This window comes from Lissotriton helveticus, chromosome 4_1 (genome assembly GCF_964261635.1).
Source record: "Lissotriton helveticus chromosome 4_1, aLisHel1.1, whole genome shotgun sequence".
NCBI lineage: Eukaryota > Metazoa > Chordata > Amphibia > Caudata > Salamandridae > Lissotriton > Lissotriton helveticus.
The window spans coordinates 924508171-924525753 of NC_136063.1; the positions used below are offsets into that span (position 1 = coordinate 924508171).

Sequence of the window (17583 nt, forward strand, 5' to 3'; positions counted from 1 at the left end):
AATGGACTTTGCATTTACACTGAAAATTTCCTGATGTCGTATCTAGAATTTATATACACCAGAAAAATAACAGTGTGTTTAGTTTAATAAAATGCAATCAATTTTATAATTTTGTGGGGGAAAGCAAATCACTTAGATTTATGAAAAAACATTGTTTTATCTCCATGAGATGAACATTAATACATAGCACACATTGATACTCATTAATTTACTTTATGTCCATTTATTATTCTTAGAAAAAGTTCAACAACTGCTTTTTTTATATCACTTTCCTTAATTACAGTACTTATGCCTTAAAGTCCCCATTGGTACTGAGTGGGGAGACAGTAGACTCCCAAATGAGACTTGTTCACAGTATAACAGTGCACAGTAGGGTGTAAGGAGACACTGGGATCTCACTGACGCCTCTCCATGGACTAACAGCTCTCCCAAGGATGATAGATGTACAAGTAAGGTGTGGGAATGATGAGAAGTCTATCTTGCATAACAACCATAGAGACTGTGATGTTTAAACACACTGCACTGTCAGATGAGACAGCTCCCCAGAGTAATATATGTGCAAAGTAGGCTGTCGGTAGTAGGGTATAGGTATGGTGTATCCTCTCTGCTCAGAACTGTGTCTTAGCTGATTGCTGTGAATAGTTGAGTATGCTTTTAGCTAGACCTGGTAGCTACTTCCTATAAAACTTTGATTATTGGGTACCAGAGCCTATTGTATTCACCACTCTCACCCTTCACTAGTTACACTGTTAGGTAGCCCCCTCACTCACATTTATCTTTACAGCATCCTCAGATCAAAAAGATCTCAGAAAAAGAGCCCCAAGGCCCGTCAGGCATTGCAGTGCCGGCCTGAGAGGGGCGCCCTATCATCAAGCATGACACCCTAAGGGGTATGTGAGGGCATCAAGATCTGATTTTCAGGTCTTCCTACAGCAGGGCTAACAGCTACAATGGTCCACCTTTATGGGCCCCTCGCTTGGCTAAAGAGGAACTAACCCTATCTTGAGATTCATAGTTCAGTATGGCGACACACTCACCTCTCCCTCAGACATCTCCCCATGGGGACAATGAGGCACGGTAGGGGTGCACAGGAACAGAGTTCTCAGCTGCAATTTCTCTCCAGAGTCACAAACATAAATAATAACATGTGCAAAAGAACAGCCCTCTTCACTGTCACAACTCCACCAGCTGATAACTGTTTGTAATAGAATATGAGGATGCACTGGCCTTTGCGACAAAACCTCTCTCTTGTATGAGATGGAACTGCCAGTTTTAGTCAACATTACAATACTGTAACAATATTGAAATCTGTAATAACTATTAAGCAATCAAATAAGTAGAAATGTTAAACTTTTATTACAAAATAACAATTTGGCAACATTACAAAACTACTACAATACTCCATTAACAAACTATATCAACAATTATAAAACAAACAAAACAACCAATGTTACCAATTTATAATTTCTTCATCACATTCTGTAGAGCAACCTGCTATACCTGCACCACATTAGCCACCTCTTCCTGGCAAGAAGTATTTGGTATGGCAGTGTTTTTAATTGAGGCCAGCTAGCAAAAAATTCTCTGCAAAGTTTCTCATGCATACAGTTTTCAAAAGGAGTTAACAAAGGCTAGCTTAGGCAGAGTTAGATTGTGCTTCTGACCTGCAGAGCTCTTTATGTGCTTCCACATCGTTTTAAACTGGATACACGGTGCCTGCTTAGCTACTCACTGCTGAACAAGACAATAATCCTGCTTGTCTTACCAAAGCTCCTTTTGCTGCTTAGGTAAAAAAGATGATAATTTCCTCTGAAACAAGTACACCTACACAGCACAAGCTTCTACACGATCACAAAAGTCCCCATATGCAATATAAATAGTATCACTTCTCTAATCAATAGTTGTTTCCTCACTTTCCAAAGAGTAATTATTTCCTGTATTTTCAAAAGTAGACATGACTTCTTTTTCTTCTCCATATTGTTTTTCACGTTTTAGTTTTCTTGTTCACAACTTCTGTTTTTCATTTTCCTCCTACAAAAAGAGAAAATAGCCAAAAGATTCAAAAGTTACTTACTAGTAAATAAATCATGGGTGTACAGTCTTAATATCGAGTCATTTATTTCGACTGGACATAATATCGACTAGAGAATATCGAGATGGCATTAATATCGAGGTAAGTAATATCGATTTTTTTTTTATCGATTGTTATGTATGTAAAAAATATCGACATAAAAAATATCGAGTAAGTAATATCGTCAGTAAAAAATATCGATATGTTTATTAGTTTAAAAATATCGAAAGTTGTGTTATCGACTGTCACAATATCGACTCTCATGATATCGAATTTTAATATGTATATATATAATATGTAATAGTTCAATGTACATTGTTTTAATGTTTTATAATAGCATTTTGTGTTAAAATGTATTAATTTTATTTATTTATTTATATAGAATTAATGTTAAAAATAATTAATAAATATAAAAAAAATTATATTACTATAATAATTTGTAGGAGCGGGTAGTGGGTTTTTAGGGGAATAGGGTGGGAAGTATTTTAAATATAATTAATTAATTATGTAAATATATTAATTGGTATTAATTAATTAATTATGTAAATATATTAATTGGTATTAATTAATTAAATATGTAAATATATTAATTGGTATTAATTAATTAAATATGTAAATATATTAATTGGTATTAATTAATTAAATATGTAAATATAATAATTGGTATTAATATGTAATTAATTGTTAAATTACTATTTAATTAAATATATAATATGTAATTGGTAAATATGTTATTTTAATAGCTTATTTGAGAATTATGCTTATTTAAATCATTTTTTTCATGTAGCCGGTTGTGGGATTATAGGGGATTAGGGTGGGAAGTAATTTAATAGTAAGTAATTAAATCTGTTAATTAATTAATTGGTAAGAATAAGTAAATACTTGTTATTTATCTAAAATATGTTAATTATATATAATTTAATTGTTAATTTATTTAAATAAATGGAATTATTGTTGAATATGTAAAATCAAACTTTTTTAGGATATGTAGTGGGTTGTGGGATTATAGGGGAATAGGGTGGGAAGTAATTTAATTGTAAGTAATTAATTATGTTAATTAGTTAATTGTTATGAATAATTAAATATTTGTAAAATAAATTAAATATGTTAATTATATTTTATGTAATTGTAAATTTATTAACATTAATGCTATTATAGTAAATTATGTTACATCTCACATTTTTATGTTATGTAGTGGGTTGTGTGTTAATAGGGGTATAGGGTGGGAAGTTAATTAATTATAAGTAATGACATATGTTAATTAATTAATTGGTATTCATAATGAAATAATTGTTAAAGACTTAAAATATGTTAATTATATAGATATAAATAGATATAACTAATATTATAATAATTAAATATAAAATATATATATATGAAATATAATTGTCTAATTACATTTAATTACATATATATAATATATTTATAATTAGATATATAAAGATATATATAATATATAAATATATATAATTATAGATATTCTCATATATATATTATTTTGTATTTGGGGAAAGAGGTTGGTTTAGTCTTATGGGTTACTTTTCTGTTTGGTTATTAAGGGGTATATGTTGTGTGCAGAGTCAGTTGTCAGTTTTTTGGTAAAGGTGTATTTGTAGGGGTCAGGGTCAGTTTTCATTTAGTGGGTAAAGGGGTATTTTTAGGGGTCAGGGTCAGTTTTCAGTTAGTGGGTAAAGGGGTATTTGTAGGGTTCAGGGTCAGTTTTCAGTATTTGGGTAAAGGGTAATTTTTTTTTTTCAGAGTCAGTTTTCAGTTTGTGGATAAAGGTGTTTTTAGGGGTCAGGGTCAGTTTTCAGTTTTTGGGTAAAGGGGTATTTGTAGGGGTGAGGGTCAGTTTTCAGTTAGTGGGTAAAGGGGTATTTGTAGGGGTGAGGGTCAGTTTTCAGTTAGTGGGTAAAGGGGTATTTGTAGGGGTCAGGGTCAGTTTTCAGTTAGTGGGTAAAGGGGTATTTTTAGGGGTCAGGGTCAGTTTTCAGTTAGTGGGTAAAGGGGTATTTTTAGGGTTAAGGGTCAGTTTTCAGTATTTGGGTAAAGGGTATTTTTTTGGTTGCAGGGTCAGTTTTCAGTTTGTGGGTAAAGGGGTATTTTTAGAGGTCAGGGTCAGTTTTCAGTTTTTGGGTAAAGGGGTATTTTTAGGGGTTAGGGTCAGTTTTCAGTTAGTGGGTAAAGGGGTATTAGTAGGGGTCAGTGTCAGTTTTCAGTTAGTGGGTAAAGGGGTATTTTTAGGGGTTAGGGTCAGTTTTCAGTTAGTGGGTAAAGGGTTATTTTTAGGGTTAAGGGTCAGTTTTCAGTATTTGGGTAAAGGGTCTTTCTTTGGTTGCAGGGTTAGTTTTCAGTTTGTGGGTAAAGGGGTATTTTTAGAGGTCAGGGTCAGTTTTCAGTTTTTGGGTAAAGGGGTATTTTTAGGGGTCAGGGTCAGTTTTTAGTTAGTGGGTAAAGGGGTATTTGTAGGGGTCAGGGTCAGTTTTCAGTTAGTGGGTAAAGGGGTATTTTTAGGGGTCAGGGTCAGTTTTCAGTTAGTGGGTAAAGGGGTATTTTTAGGGGTCAGGGTCAGTTTTCAGTTAGTGGGTAAAGGGGTATTTTTAGGGTTAAGGGTCAGTTTTCAGTATTTGGGTAAAGGGTATTTTTTTGGTTGCAGGGTTAGTTTTCAGTTTGTGGGAAAAGGGGTATTTTTAGAGGTCAGGGTCAGTTTTCAGTTTTTGGGTAAAGGGGTATTTTTAGGGGTCAGGGTCAGTTTTCAGTTAGTGGGTAAAGGGGTATTTTTAGGGGTCAGGGTCAGTTTTCAGTTAGTGGGTAAAGGGTTATTGTTAGGGGTCAGGGTCAGTTTTCAGTTAGTGGGTAAAGGGGTATTTTGTGGGTTCTGGGTCAGTTTTTAGTTTGTGGGTAAAGGGGTGTTTTTAGGGCTTTGGGTCAGTTTAGGGTTTTAGGTTAGAGGGATACAGGGTAAAAATATGGTCAATTTAAATGTCTATTAAATTAGTTACTTTTTCATATATTTTATATAAAATATTTCAATTAATATACATTGAAACAATTATTGGTATTGTAGGACTTTAAATATTAATACAATTTTTAAATATATTTAAATGTATAAGGTATTTTTAAATTGATTATTTAATATGCAAATAATATTTATATACAATAATAAAGAAGGAAACATAGACAGGGTTAAATGCCATAAATGAAAAATTGTTTATTCACATATAAAAATTTATTTGTAAATAGAGAAACATTTTTTATTTATAATCAAAAATTTTCATTCAATGTTTTTATTAACATAACAAAAATATGAAGTACATGTATATGTTTTTAACACATAAATTATATTAACATAATTTTTTTATCTTTTACATATATTAACATTTAAATAGTTTCTGAAACAAATTGGTAATATGTACTTTTTATTTAATAACAAAATATTTATTCACATACACATTGAATTTATTGTCATTGCAAATTATGTACATTTTTTTGTAATTGTAACATTTTTGTTTATTACCAAGTCATGTTATATTTTTGGAAATAATTATTATGAATATTGAACATATTTATAATATTCATTTTTAAATACATAAACACCAAAAACATTTATTATATACATACATAATGTTTTACATAATATTTGCAAATTTAAAAAAAACATTTCTTGTAACAAACTTATATATGCAATTTATTTTTACATTAACACTATTTACTAAATGTATTTATAAATCAAAAATTAATTTTTTAACTATAACATAACAGTTGAATAATTATTTCAAACTTATGAATATTTATGAAATAATTTTATACACTTTAAATAAATATTTACACTTAATATAATACTCTGTGTATTTTTTAAAGTGTTGGAATATAGAAATTAAATAGCATTTAGCTGTATACAGGGACTACTTTTTAACCGCGTAATGTTACTTCGGCGTATTTGGTGCTTCAACAGATCGCGGTTGGGTGCTGCTTCGCGTTAGAGAGGGTAAGTTTGTTTTAATTGTGTTTTATAAGTTTCTGAACTTATTGCTAGTGTATGTGTGCTGTGTTTATGTTTATGTAGGTAGAGTTAATTAGAGAAGATTGTGTGTTCGGTGTTAGGTAGAGTGTACGATATTGGATTTTTACCGCGTTTTTGTTGTAGGTGTGTGAGGTGAGGTAATATGTTTAAATGTTACTAAGATAATATGTTTGATGTATAAATATGTGTTTTTATATATGTATGGGTGTTTTTATGTGGGTGGGTATGTTATTTAATTTTTTCTAGGTTATCGTCGCGTTTCGCTGTTTTGGAGGACTCCCTTCTTTTTTGATCACAGCTGTGTAACGAGTATTATATACTCTTATTTTTGCACACTATTTTTTGGGTTTTTACATTTTGTTGGAGCGTTTATTTTTCGCCATTACGGATTTTTGGGTTTTCTATGGTATCTGGTGTCTACTGAAGTGGAAAGGAGTCGCTATGCATTTGCTTGTATTTTAGCATTTTTTTTGGGCTTTCATGGATTGTATGGGTTTTTGGAATGGTGTCCTATGGATTGCTTGGAATTGGATTACGTTTGAAGCTGTATCAGAAATATAAGTATTTTCTGTATTTTTAATGGGTGGGAAAACTGTTTTTAATTTTGCTTTACTTACGTTGTATGTAACATTTTGTAAATACATTATCTAAATACATTTTATATATGTTAATATTATGTATTTGATAATTTAATTGCAATTTGTTACATATTATAATGAAGAATTTTAGGAAAAATATGTTTAGTTTTACGTGTATAGTTATGTAATGTTTTAAAGAATAGTTTTGGCAATCATTGATAGATATTCTAGTCCTTTGCTAGTTGGATAGAGGGTAACTTGACTTTGGAGTGTGTTATACATTTGTTTAGTTTCTTTGGTGAGTTTAGGTCCAATCAAAGTTACTGATTGCTCCATTCGGAGCTCCTGGTAACTTTGTTCTTTTTGTAAGGATTGTATTAATTTGTGAAGGGTAGGCGTTCCTCGGCCTGTAGTTGCTTGGAAGGCATTGTGCCATCCTTCAACTGCATTGTTTGTTTTTGCTTCCTTATTTAGTGTGCTAAGGTAGACATTCCACCAAGCTATTTGGTATTTGGGTTGTCTTCTATGGCCTGATCTGTGTAGCCTTCCTACCCATGTGTCTTCGAAGTAGTCAAGCATAGGGCTTAGTTTATCTTCGTTTCTTTTATAGTAGGGGCTGTCTATTAATAAGTTATAGTGCTCAGTTACATCTGTTAGTGGAACATAGGCTAGGGCGATGAGTTTTTTTATTTGATAAGCAAATGTGCTATCAGTGGCGTATTGGATACTCAAGGTTGATTTTTGTAGATGTCGCCAGATACATTGATTAAAGTGGTAATAGCAACCTTGTATTGCTGTGTGTGGGTATGTTTTAAGGATGCTGTTTATCATAGCTTTTTCAAAGTCAATGATAATTTTTTGTGGAAAATAGTTGTTAGTATGTTGCTTGACTTCAGTTAGTATTTCTTGATAGGTAGTTTGCTGTTTGATTGGTAGAAGGGCATAAAGGAATGGAATATTTGCATTTTGGAAATGACCATGGATGGTGTATAATTGATAAAAAGGTTTGGGGCATACAGAAAAAGTACCGTCCATCATCCAAGTTTGGCATTGGGTAAGTTTTGTCATGTTGTTTGCTGTGGCAAACAGTATAATTCTTTTATCTTTAGATTTGTTGTCATAGAGTATAAAATTTTCTTTATTGTGAGTTACAGAGAGTTCAGGTGGAATTTGGACTTCTTCTAAAGTTTTTGGTGTGGGAGGAGTAGTGCATGTTGCTCTTTTTTGTCTAGCTACTGTTCTTTTAAGGGATTCTATAGATGGTAATTGGCTAGAAGCATGTTGGGGAAGTACACTTAAATGGTGTTTCAGAATAGCAGTTGTTGGTTGATCAGTGCTAGTACTAGCTTCTTTAAGGGAATCTAGCATTTGTCTAATCTCTATTTCTGTTACATTGGGTGGGTGATTATGTTCTTTAGTATAAGTAACAGTAGTTTCCTGAGTTATAGCTCTACCATAACATTTGTTGGCATAATATTTCGTACACTTCCAAAACACTTTCAAATCTTTTTGTTTCTCTTGAGTGTAGACATATCCCATGTAACAAAGAAGCATTTTCCCTTTTTGTGAATAAATGAATTTAGCTCCTTCAGTCATGATAGTATTGTAGTGCTAGGAGGTAATTAAAAGAGAATGTAAATATTTTTTAAGGAAAAAAAATGTTCTAATCACATTATACAGTTTCACACATTTGTATTTTACCTGTAAATGTTTTGATGCTTTCAAGTCGTTATTTTCAGCTGTTGATGTTCTTCAAACTGTTATTTTCTGTGTATATCTTTTTGTACCTGTGGAAGTTGAGAAAATGTGTAGAAATATTTTATTACTATTTATGATAATTTGTTCGACGTTTTTTGCTAGTTTAGATTTAGTTACCTATCTATTAATTCTCGATTTTACATTTCTAATATATACTTACTTTTTTATATGTAACTTTTGATGTCCAGGTGTTGTGTAGGTCTTCTGTTTTTTTTTTTCATCTGTAGGATGAGTGCTAAAAAAAAAAGATATATTTGATGTATTTTGCTTTAAAATATAGGTGTGAGCTTTGAGAGTTACATTTTCGCTGATTAATAATGTAGTAGTACTTACTTTAGATATGTGTAGGTCTCTTTCTGTTGAAGTCCATCAGTTTTCTTCCAGAAATCCAGCAGAGTTTCGTCTTCCTTTACTTAGGAGATGTATACTGCGTTTTTAGTTACTTATTATTTCATTTATATAGTATTAGGTTAATTGTTTCAGAAATAGGATTGGTTGTTTAAATGGATAGTCTGTTTTTATTTGTTGATTTGAATTTTTTTTTCTGTTATGCTAATTGCTTTCCTTATATGGGTGACGCAAATTAACGTTTATTGAATGTGTAAGGATTTATTTTGTATAGGTAATGTTCTAGGTAATGCTATTTTGATATTTGTAAAGTGGAGGAATATATATAATTAGTTGTAAAAAATGTGTAGAAGGTCGAAACATTGTTTATGTATTATAAAATGTATGTTAGTATTTATTGTGTGTTGTAAATGTTATGAAAATAAATAATATATGTCATCTATTTATATTAACTAAATCTGGTTTTTTATGATCAGTATGACTTAATTATTAAATAATAAAGTCATTTATTTTAGGATCTATTAATGGCGATTTTTTTACAATCGATAAATTTGCTATCTATGTTTGTGTAATCGATATTTTGACTGTTGTTATATAAATATTTAATAATCGGTGTTTTAGAAATCGATAATGTTGTGAGTCGATATTGTTGTAGTCGTTGTTTTTAGTAGTCGATATTGTGTAGTCGATATTTTTGATGTTTGTTGTGTAAGTATAGTAAATCGATAATTTTGTTGTCGATAATTAGTCATCGATATTTTGTCCAGTCGATATTCGGTCTGTCGAGGTTATGTCAGTGATCCAAATCATGTCATTCTTCACTATACTTTGCTATCTATACAGTTTGCTACACCTTTCACCCACAATCACATATTTATATCTAGTGTACCACTAACTTGTTATTCCTTTTGGGGGACACACTCCACACCCTCACCAAGTGTATCTTTTCCCAAATTAATTATAACGTCATCAAACCTGATTTCATAAAAATGTTAAAGTAACTCATTTCTCTTGAGACACCCTTTCTGACACTAATCATGGTCTTTTACTCAATAAATAGCAATATCACCACTAAAACATCTCAAAAGGTTAAACTATATGTACAGTGAGGTTCATATAAACCCTTGGGCTTGTCATAAAACATTCCACATTCTTTGTTTTATAATGTGAGAAACACTGCCTCCTTTACATACAAGAACATACAGTTGGAACACTTAATTTTTCAGCACAATCTGCAAACCTTGCTCACATCTCACTACATTATAATGTATACCTCTCAAAAGCTATATTAAAACATCTACACCTCCCCAAACAGCATTTCACTCTGTACAAATGGTGTAAAATATATTTGCCAATCTGAGTGCACTTACTGACACTTCTCAACAAACATACTTCATAAAGTATGCTATTAAATAAATACACTTGGAAATCTTTCTTAATTACAGCATAAGACACCAGTCTCTTTCAGTTCCAAACTAAGTCACATCTGCTGAGCAAAACTCAGAGAGACTTCCTTCTGCTCCAAGGCACCAAGACAATCTGAGCCATCTCTGGTTCTGCATTCAATCACATCACAGCATTTCATCAACCATGAAATAAGAATGTTAACTATTGGTTGAATCTTGGCCCTTTTCTTCTACTTTTTTTTAAACATAATTTTATTGATTTTGAATAGTGTGATGCAATATCACATTTCCGTATTCAATGGTACATTGGTACATCATTTGGAGATTTGCAGATTAACTGTTTCCTCAGAATCTTGCTTTTGAGATCCTAAAAATATTCACATTATTCTATGTCATGCATTCACATTACAGAGTCTGCTATTGTCAATAGTTGTTACATGTGAACATTTCATAGGATTTCAAACAGAGAATGTAACTTCCCTAAATTACCCACCACCCACCCACTGAACTGGCTCACCTTTTTGTCATGGAGTGCGAAACGGTTTACGCCTTTCATTCTTTAGATTATCCTACATAAGGTTATTATGTTTTAAGGACAGCATTCAAACTGGACGACCTAATAAGCAGAATAGTTATATGTGAGAGAACTATACTATGAGTCGGCGGGGGGGGGGGGGGGGAAGCGGGTGACATGTTTTGAGTATTGTGAGGTGTAAAGGGGTGTAAAGGGGCCAGCGGGTTTAAGTGTTTCTAACATCTGGTTCCATTCTAAGGAGATGGATGTTTTACACACCCCTCGGAGTTCCTCCCTCCTGATGATAGCACTCTCTGCTCCACCCCATCGAACCATCGCTTTGTGCCAAGTGACTAGTATAGGAGGGCAGGCTGATTTCCACCTTATTGTGATGGTGCATTTCGCTATGAGGATGGCCATATCCGCAAAACGGCATTGCACTTTCTGTGTTTTCGGGTGGTGGAGTAGTCCTAGTACACAGCTCTCTGCTGTATCCAGGCCAGAGGTACCCGTCGTGTCTCTCACCATCTGCACAATTATGAACCAAAAGCGTGGGAATGCCCACAACATATGTAGTATATCCGCGTCTGACACCTAGGGCTGCAGACTTGCGCTTCAGCGTATATGCAATTAAGGCAGTGTGGTGTAAGGTATGCCCTGTGCGAGATCATAAACTATATAAGTTTGAATTTAGCATTACGGAACACCTTTTTGGGGAATTCCAGGAGAGAGGACCATTCCTTATCCGTTAGATCTCTACCGAGATCCCTAGTCCATTTCTCTCACAGACTTGTGAAGAAAGTACTTGCGTGTGCACTGACACCCTTGTACAGCCATCTGGTTTGGTGGCGTCCTTTCCCCACCAGGTAGACTGCATGTTTTAGTTCATGTGTAGGGGGTTCACTCCCGTCTGGGGTCCAGTACTTTTTAATATAGTGAGTGATGGTAGTGTGTAATATAAACAGGGAACGGGGAACTCCCTGATTATGAGCGAAATGTTCATGGTCTGCTAGCATACAGGTGATGAACATCACTCCAACGGTGGATACCCCTTCTTGCGTCCAGTGGGAGACACTATGTCTGGTGACTAGCCCTGTTGTTGTGGGAATTCCATGTAAAGGAGTGTTAGGTGTATATGGGGGGTTCCATCTGGTGTATGGTAATGCTCTTCTCCAATAAAGGAGAGCTATTCGTAGCAGATGGGGGATGCCCTATTCCCAAGTAGTAACAGTGTGTGGAGAGTGACCTGGTTCAATGTTTGTGATGTGTAGTCAAATTCATGTAGGTTGCGTCCTGTAAGCCAGTATGACAGCCATTGGAGTTGGCTAGCCAGACAGTATGCGCAAAAGTCAGGGACCACCAGTCCTCCCTCGTCTGGCCTCAATGCATTTCGACCAGGCTCACTCTTCTGCGTCCCTTTCTCCAAATGAGATCCGAGAGGAGGGAATCTAATGTCCGGATAATAGTAGCGGGGATCAGGACCAGCAGATTCAAAAAAATATATAGCAGTTGTGGTACAACCACCATCTTGGAGATGGCTATTCTACCCATCTCCGAAAGGGGTAAGGATGTCCAAAAGGAGACCTGGGCTCATAGTGGTCTGAAGGTCTGTGCCCTGCTCAATGGCCATGAACGGGACCCCATGCCTGACCCATATAACTGTCCCTCTCGCAAATGCGAAGAATGATGTATTAAATATTTGGCCTCTCCATTTTTTCCAGAGTTTAACTGCTTCGGAGTCAGTGAGATGGGATTCTTGGATCAAGGTGATCTGCGCTTTTCGTCTATTCAACTGTGTGTGGACCCTGTGGCGTTTGTGAACTGATTCAATCCCCCTGACATTCCAGGTAATAACAGTTTATTTACCCAATGTGGCCATGTATTAGTATGTTCGGTGTTGTGCTTGCTCAGGGTTGTATGGTAGGCGGTGTGTATAGTATAGTGCAGGGAGAGCCAGGAACCCAATGAAAAATAGCAGCTAAAGATACCAATACTAGGACTAGTGCATAAACTATGCTGGTCCAAACGTTACACAGAACAGTCTGAACTTCCATTTGGTTTTGGTATGCATCTGCAGCAGGGGGGGTGGTTCCTATGGACTGCATAGTACATCTACAAGGGCACAACTACACGCATGTCAGGGCCCTTAATGTAGACCAAGTGTAGGGGGAGCTGGGGAGGGAAGAAATAGTTAGGTACATTGGTAATATCTTAGTTCCCTTTAATGCAGCCGTGCAACAATGTTCTTGGAGTGTCGCTTGGCCTCAGAATATCGTTTAGCCAAATAGGTCTTGCACTGTTTGTGGAGTGATCAAGGGGAATAGTATATCATTGCTCTCAGAATCCAAGTGCATAATGTTCTCATCCGATTGTTCCGGTGATGAAGGAGGATTGGAGTCTCGAATGGCAGCCGCCGCCCCGCCAAGGCTGATTCTTGCCCATGCAGAGCCTGTTCTGGTAAGGGGCTTTTGGCAGCAGGTTTGCGAGTCAATTGGTTCCGGCGTATTCTTTGTTTTGTTACTTTTTTTGGACCACACCACCAGTCATTAGATGCGGAGCACAGAGCACCACACACAGCTAAATAACCAGCAGGTCAACTGAGTAACGAACGACTTTCACGCAGGCCACACTAATCACACGGTGGTGGACATAACCTCGGCGATTCTTATCGGTAGATATAAACCTGTCGCATTTTGATTTTCCTTGTAGATACTCCCTTGATAAAGGCTATAATAGCCGAAATGCATTGGGATGGAACTAAACCACAGTGAATGCATAAGACAAAATATTGCATTATGGGAATTGGAGTTTCCACCAGCGTTTGAATGGTAATGATGTGAATGAAAATGATGTGAATAAACAATCATTAAGAAACAACACAAAGTGAATTATTAAAACGTGTGATAAACATATGCAGGATAAACAGCACTCCACAACAGTGCCCAGGGAGACAGCCTAAGGTACCTAGGACTGCAACTTTAGCATTTTACATACACTCCCTATTTGGGAGTGATTCCCAGGAGCAGGGACGACCAGATTAAACAGAATAATCTCAGTTGTGCACGACCTATACTCCTTTATATATATATATATACGTCCCACTAATAGCTCGTAGCACACATACAACTGACGATGCAGTATGAGGAGATAACACATCTTACTGAATCAAGGGCCGAAACATTCGCTTTCGCCGAAGAAGAGATTTCCCGAATTTATTCTTTAACCCGTTGGCTGCGCCACCCGTTTTGCGGAAGTGCGGCACTTTCGCAAAACGGGTTGAGCCGCGTCTGCCATTGGCCGACGGCAGCACCAGCGAAGAAGTGCTGCCGTCGGCCAATGGCCGACGGCAGCATGGATAGGGTTAATCCAGGAAGAATCTACCGAGTATACCACTACACGCACTAAGGAACAACTCGTGAGACAATTATTATATTTGTCAAGAAAAGAAATAAATCAGCGCCTCTATGCCAGCACGATGGTGAGCTATCATAAAGCGCAGAGGATCCCGAGAGGCCTGAGAATATCCCTAAGACCATCCCTATGTAATAACACATTGAAATTCAGAGAAAAATTGTATGCTATACTCAATAAGTGTTCTCTTGACCTTATTCTTCTGATAATAGAAGAACTATCCAATATCTTGGAGGAACTAAAGAAATAAATTGACGCAGTAAAAATGGAACTAAATAAATCAGTCATGGCAGAAGGAATGGCTAAAATGTACCATGTTGGAACTGTAATAACTGCAATAACATACTCAGAGGAGGTTTCATTACCCACCCAATGAAAGGACAAAAAATCCCATTAAAAGTTAATGGTACGTGTGATACCATGAACATAATTTACATACTCAAATGTCCCTGCGGGAAATCATATGTAGGTCAAACTGAACGCAAATTGAAAGCCAGACTCAATGAACACAAGAGTAACATACGAACTAAGGCATTGAAATCCACGGTGGCTTCTATATAGTTACCCATATTGACATTAGTGTTGGTCAACACGACATAACGTGTTTATTGTTTGTGATAAGTTACGTAACCCCTTTCAACTTGACACGAACGATATTAGCATATATAGCGCGCATTAACACCGTTTTTTTTTCTCAACGGGTATGCACCTTTATTGACAATCAAGTGGCGGTCCCTTTAACATTCACGAGCAACCCATTACTGACATCTGACGCCAGCACGTAAAAACACGTCATCTAACAACTGGGTGCACTGAACTTCACACAGCGGAAGATTCGAATGCAAGCGGTACCGCACTTCAAACTCCGGTAAGAATGCACGATGACCACGGTAGTAACTAATAGAACACGTTTTTAAAACATAGATTTAACTAACACGGCACGGCAAATAGCGATACTTTATAAACGAGCGAGAACTGCCTGACCACACCACCAGTCATTAGATGTGGAGCACAGAGCACCACACGCAGCTAAATAACCAGCAGGTCAACTGACTAACGAACGACTTTCACGCAGGCCACACTAATCCCACGGTGGTGGACATAACCTCGGCGATTCTTATTGGTAGATATAAACCTGTCCCATTTTGATTTTCCTTGTAGATACTCCCTTGATAAAGGCTATATTAGCCGAAATGCATTGGGATGGAACTAAACCACGGTGAATGTATAAGACAAAATATTGCATTATGGGAATTGGAGTTTCCACAAGCGTTTGAATGATAATGATGTGAACGAAAATGATGTGAATAAACAATCATTAAGAAACAACACAAAGTGAATTATTAAAACGTGTGATAAACATATGCAGGATAAACAGCACTCCACAATGGTGCCCATGGCTGATTCCTGCCCATGCAGAGCCTGTTCTGGTGAGGGGCTTTTGGCAGCGGGTTTGCGAGTCAATTGGTTCCGGCGTATTCTTTGTTCTGTTGCTTTTTTTGGGCCTCGGCGTGCCCTTTGTTCAAGGCTTTCCAGCGCTTGAGAAGGGAGGGTGATCTCCAGCCAGTCATTTGCCGCATTCCGGGCTGTCAAACAAATGTGATTTTTGTTCATAGATGATTGTCAAGCGTCCTGGAAACATTAAATCATATTTAAGATTCAGGGCTTGGAGCTGCTTTCTCTGTTGGCTTGGTTGGCCAAACCAGCCAGGAGGGGGTCGGTCATATTGGAGATCAGAGAACAGAATGGAGTAGTGAGATATGACCAGCAAGGTATCAATGACCTGTTCCTAGAATACTATACCGACTTATACAAAAGTAGGCTGACGCCAACAGAAGAGGGCTTTGACGCATTCATAAGAGACGTGGAACTACCTGTCTTGGACAAAGAACTTGTTGATACCCTGGGTCGGGATGTGGAAATAGGAGAGGTGCAGGAGGCTATTAAACATATGGCACGTAACAAAACACTGGGAATAGATGGCTTACCCATTGAATTCTACTTGCATATATTGACTTGCTAGCCCCGAGACTGGCACAGCTGTACAATGACGCAAGGCAAGAGGGACACATGCCCGCCTCAACCAGGGAAGCAATTTTTATACCCCTGCGCAAACCAGGGAAGCCACCTTGGGACAGAGCGGCTTATCGCCGGCTCTCCATGCTTAACCTGGACTACAAAATCCTGAGTCGTATACTGGCCACTCAACTGCTCCCTCATATGACAACCCTCATACATAGAGATCAATCTGGGTTTATACCCACCAGAAATACAGCCCTTAATGTTCGCCGCCTAATACAGGTATTAGAGGCAGATACCTATAACAAAGAGGAAGCTGCGGTCTTCTCAATGGAGATTGAGAAGGCATATGACAGCTTGGAATGGGCATATTTATTTCATGTGATGAAGAGGGTCGGGCTCGGTGAGAGGTTTGTGGGCTGGTTGGCTCTCCTATATGCCAACACTACTGCTAGGGTTAAGACGGGGGACCTAATATCAGACATCTGTAATGAAGGACGGGGAATGCGAGAGGGGTTCCCACTTTCCCCCCTACTCTTCGCCCTTGCGATGGAACCATTTGCAGCTCGGGCTAGAACAGGTCAGCACTATGAGGGACTAAATGTTCTTGGCCAGATCCACCACATTGCGCTTTACTCAGACGACCTGTTACTGTTTCTGTCAGATTCGAGGGAGGCGCATAGAGGTACAAAAACCTTGCTGCGAGCCCTGGGTGACGCAGCAGGGCTGAAGGTAAATTGGTCAAAGTCCTGTCTGTTCCCAGCAGTGGAGGGTAGGATAGATCCACAAGAAACTGAGGGAGTGAGATGGGAGGCTAGGAGCCTGACGTACCTGGGCACTCAAATCTACCACACCCAGAAAAACATCTTGTAGGGTATTATAGGGAAAGCAATAAGGGGTACAAAAAGTATCTTGAGTTCTGGGGATCTCTACCATTGTCGGTGGCTGGCCGGGTGGCGCTACTTAAGATGGTCACCCTGCCGAGATTACTATATTACTTGGAACACTGCCAGTATGGATACCAACAAAGTACTTCACCCAACTCAAGTCGATGATTTTGGGGTTCCTGTGGGGGAATGGTAGGCGAAGAGTGGCATGCGACCGAGAGCAGAGGGAGGACTGGCGGTACCCGACTTCAAGGCCTATTACCTCTCAGCACACCTACAGTGGCTCACGAAATGGGCGGCAAGCCGCATTCGGGGGCTTGGTGACCTGAGGGAGGACACCGTGACCCTGAGAGTGATAGCCCAGATCGCACTGAGGCTGCCTGTTTGCCCTTTAACCCTCCCCCTGGAAGTATGCACAGCCCGCCAATGTTGGCATAGGTATCTGGCACGTGCCAAAATAAGATGCCCCTATGCTCCAGAATTTCCGCTACTTATGTGTGAGGCCTTGCCACATGGAAGTAGTTGGCAGGGATTGACAGTTTGGGCGGAACTGGGGCTGGATACTTT

At 37.3% G+C, this 17583-nt stretch overlaps 1 protein-coding gene across 1 annotated transcript in view; it reads right to left on the reverse strand.

Annotated features, from left to right (window-relative positions):
* Positions 1–1580: 1580 nt before the first annotated feature.
* CCDC102B (coiled-coil domain containing 102B) overlaps positions 1581–17583 on the reverse strand; it is a 566627-nt gene continuing 550624 nt past the window's right edge. The window contains exon 5 of the mRNA XM_078685713.1: positions 1581–2031. Within this exon, the coding sequence (XP_078541839.1) occupies positions 2005–2031 (27 nt within the window). The 3' untranslated portion in view covers positions 1581–2004. The remainder of the gene's footprint in view (positions 2032–17583) is intronic.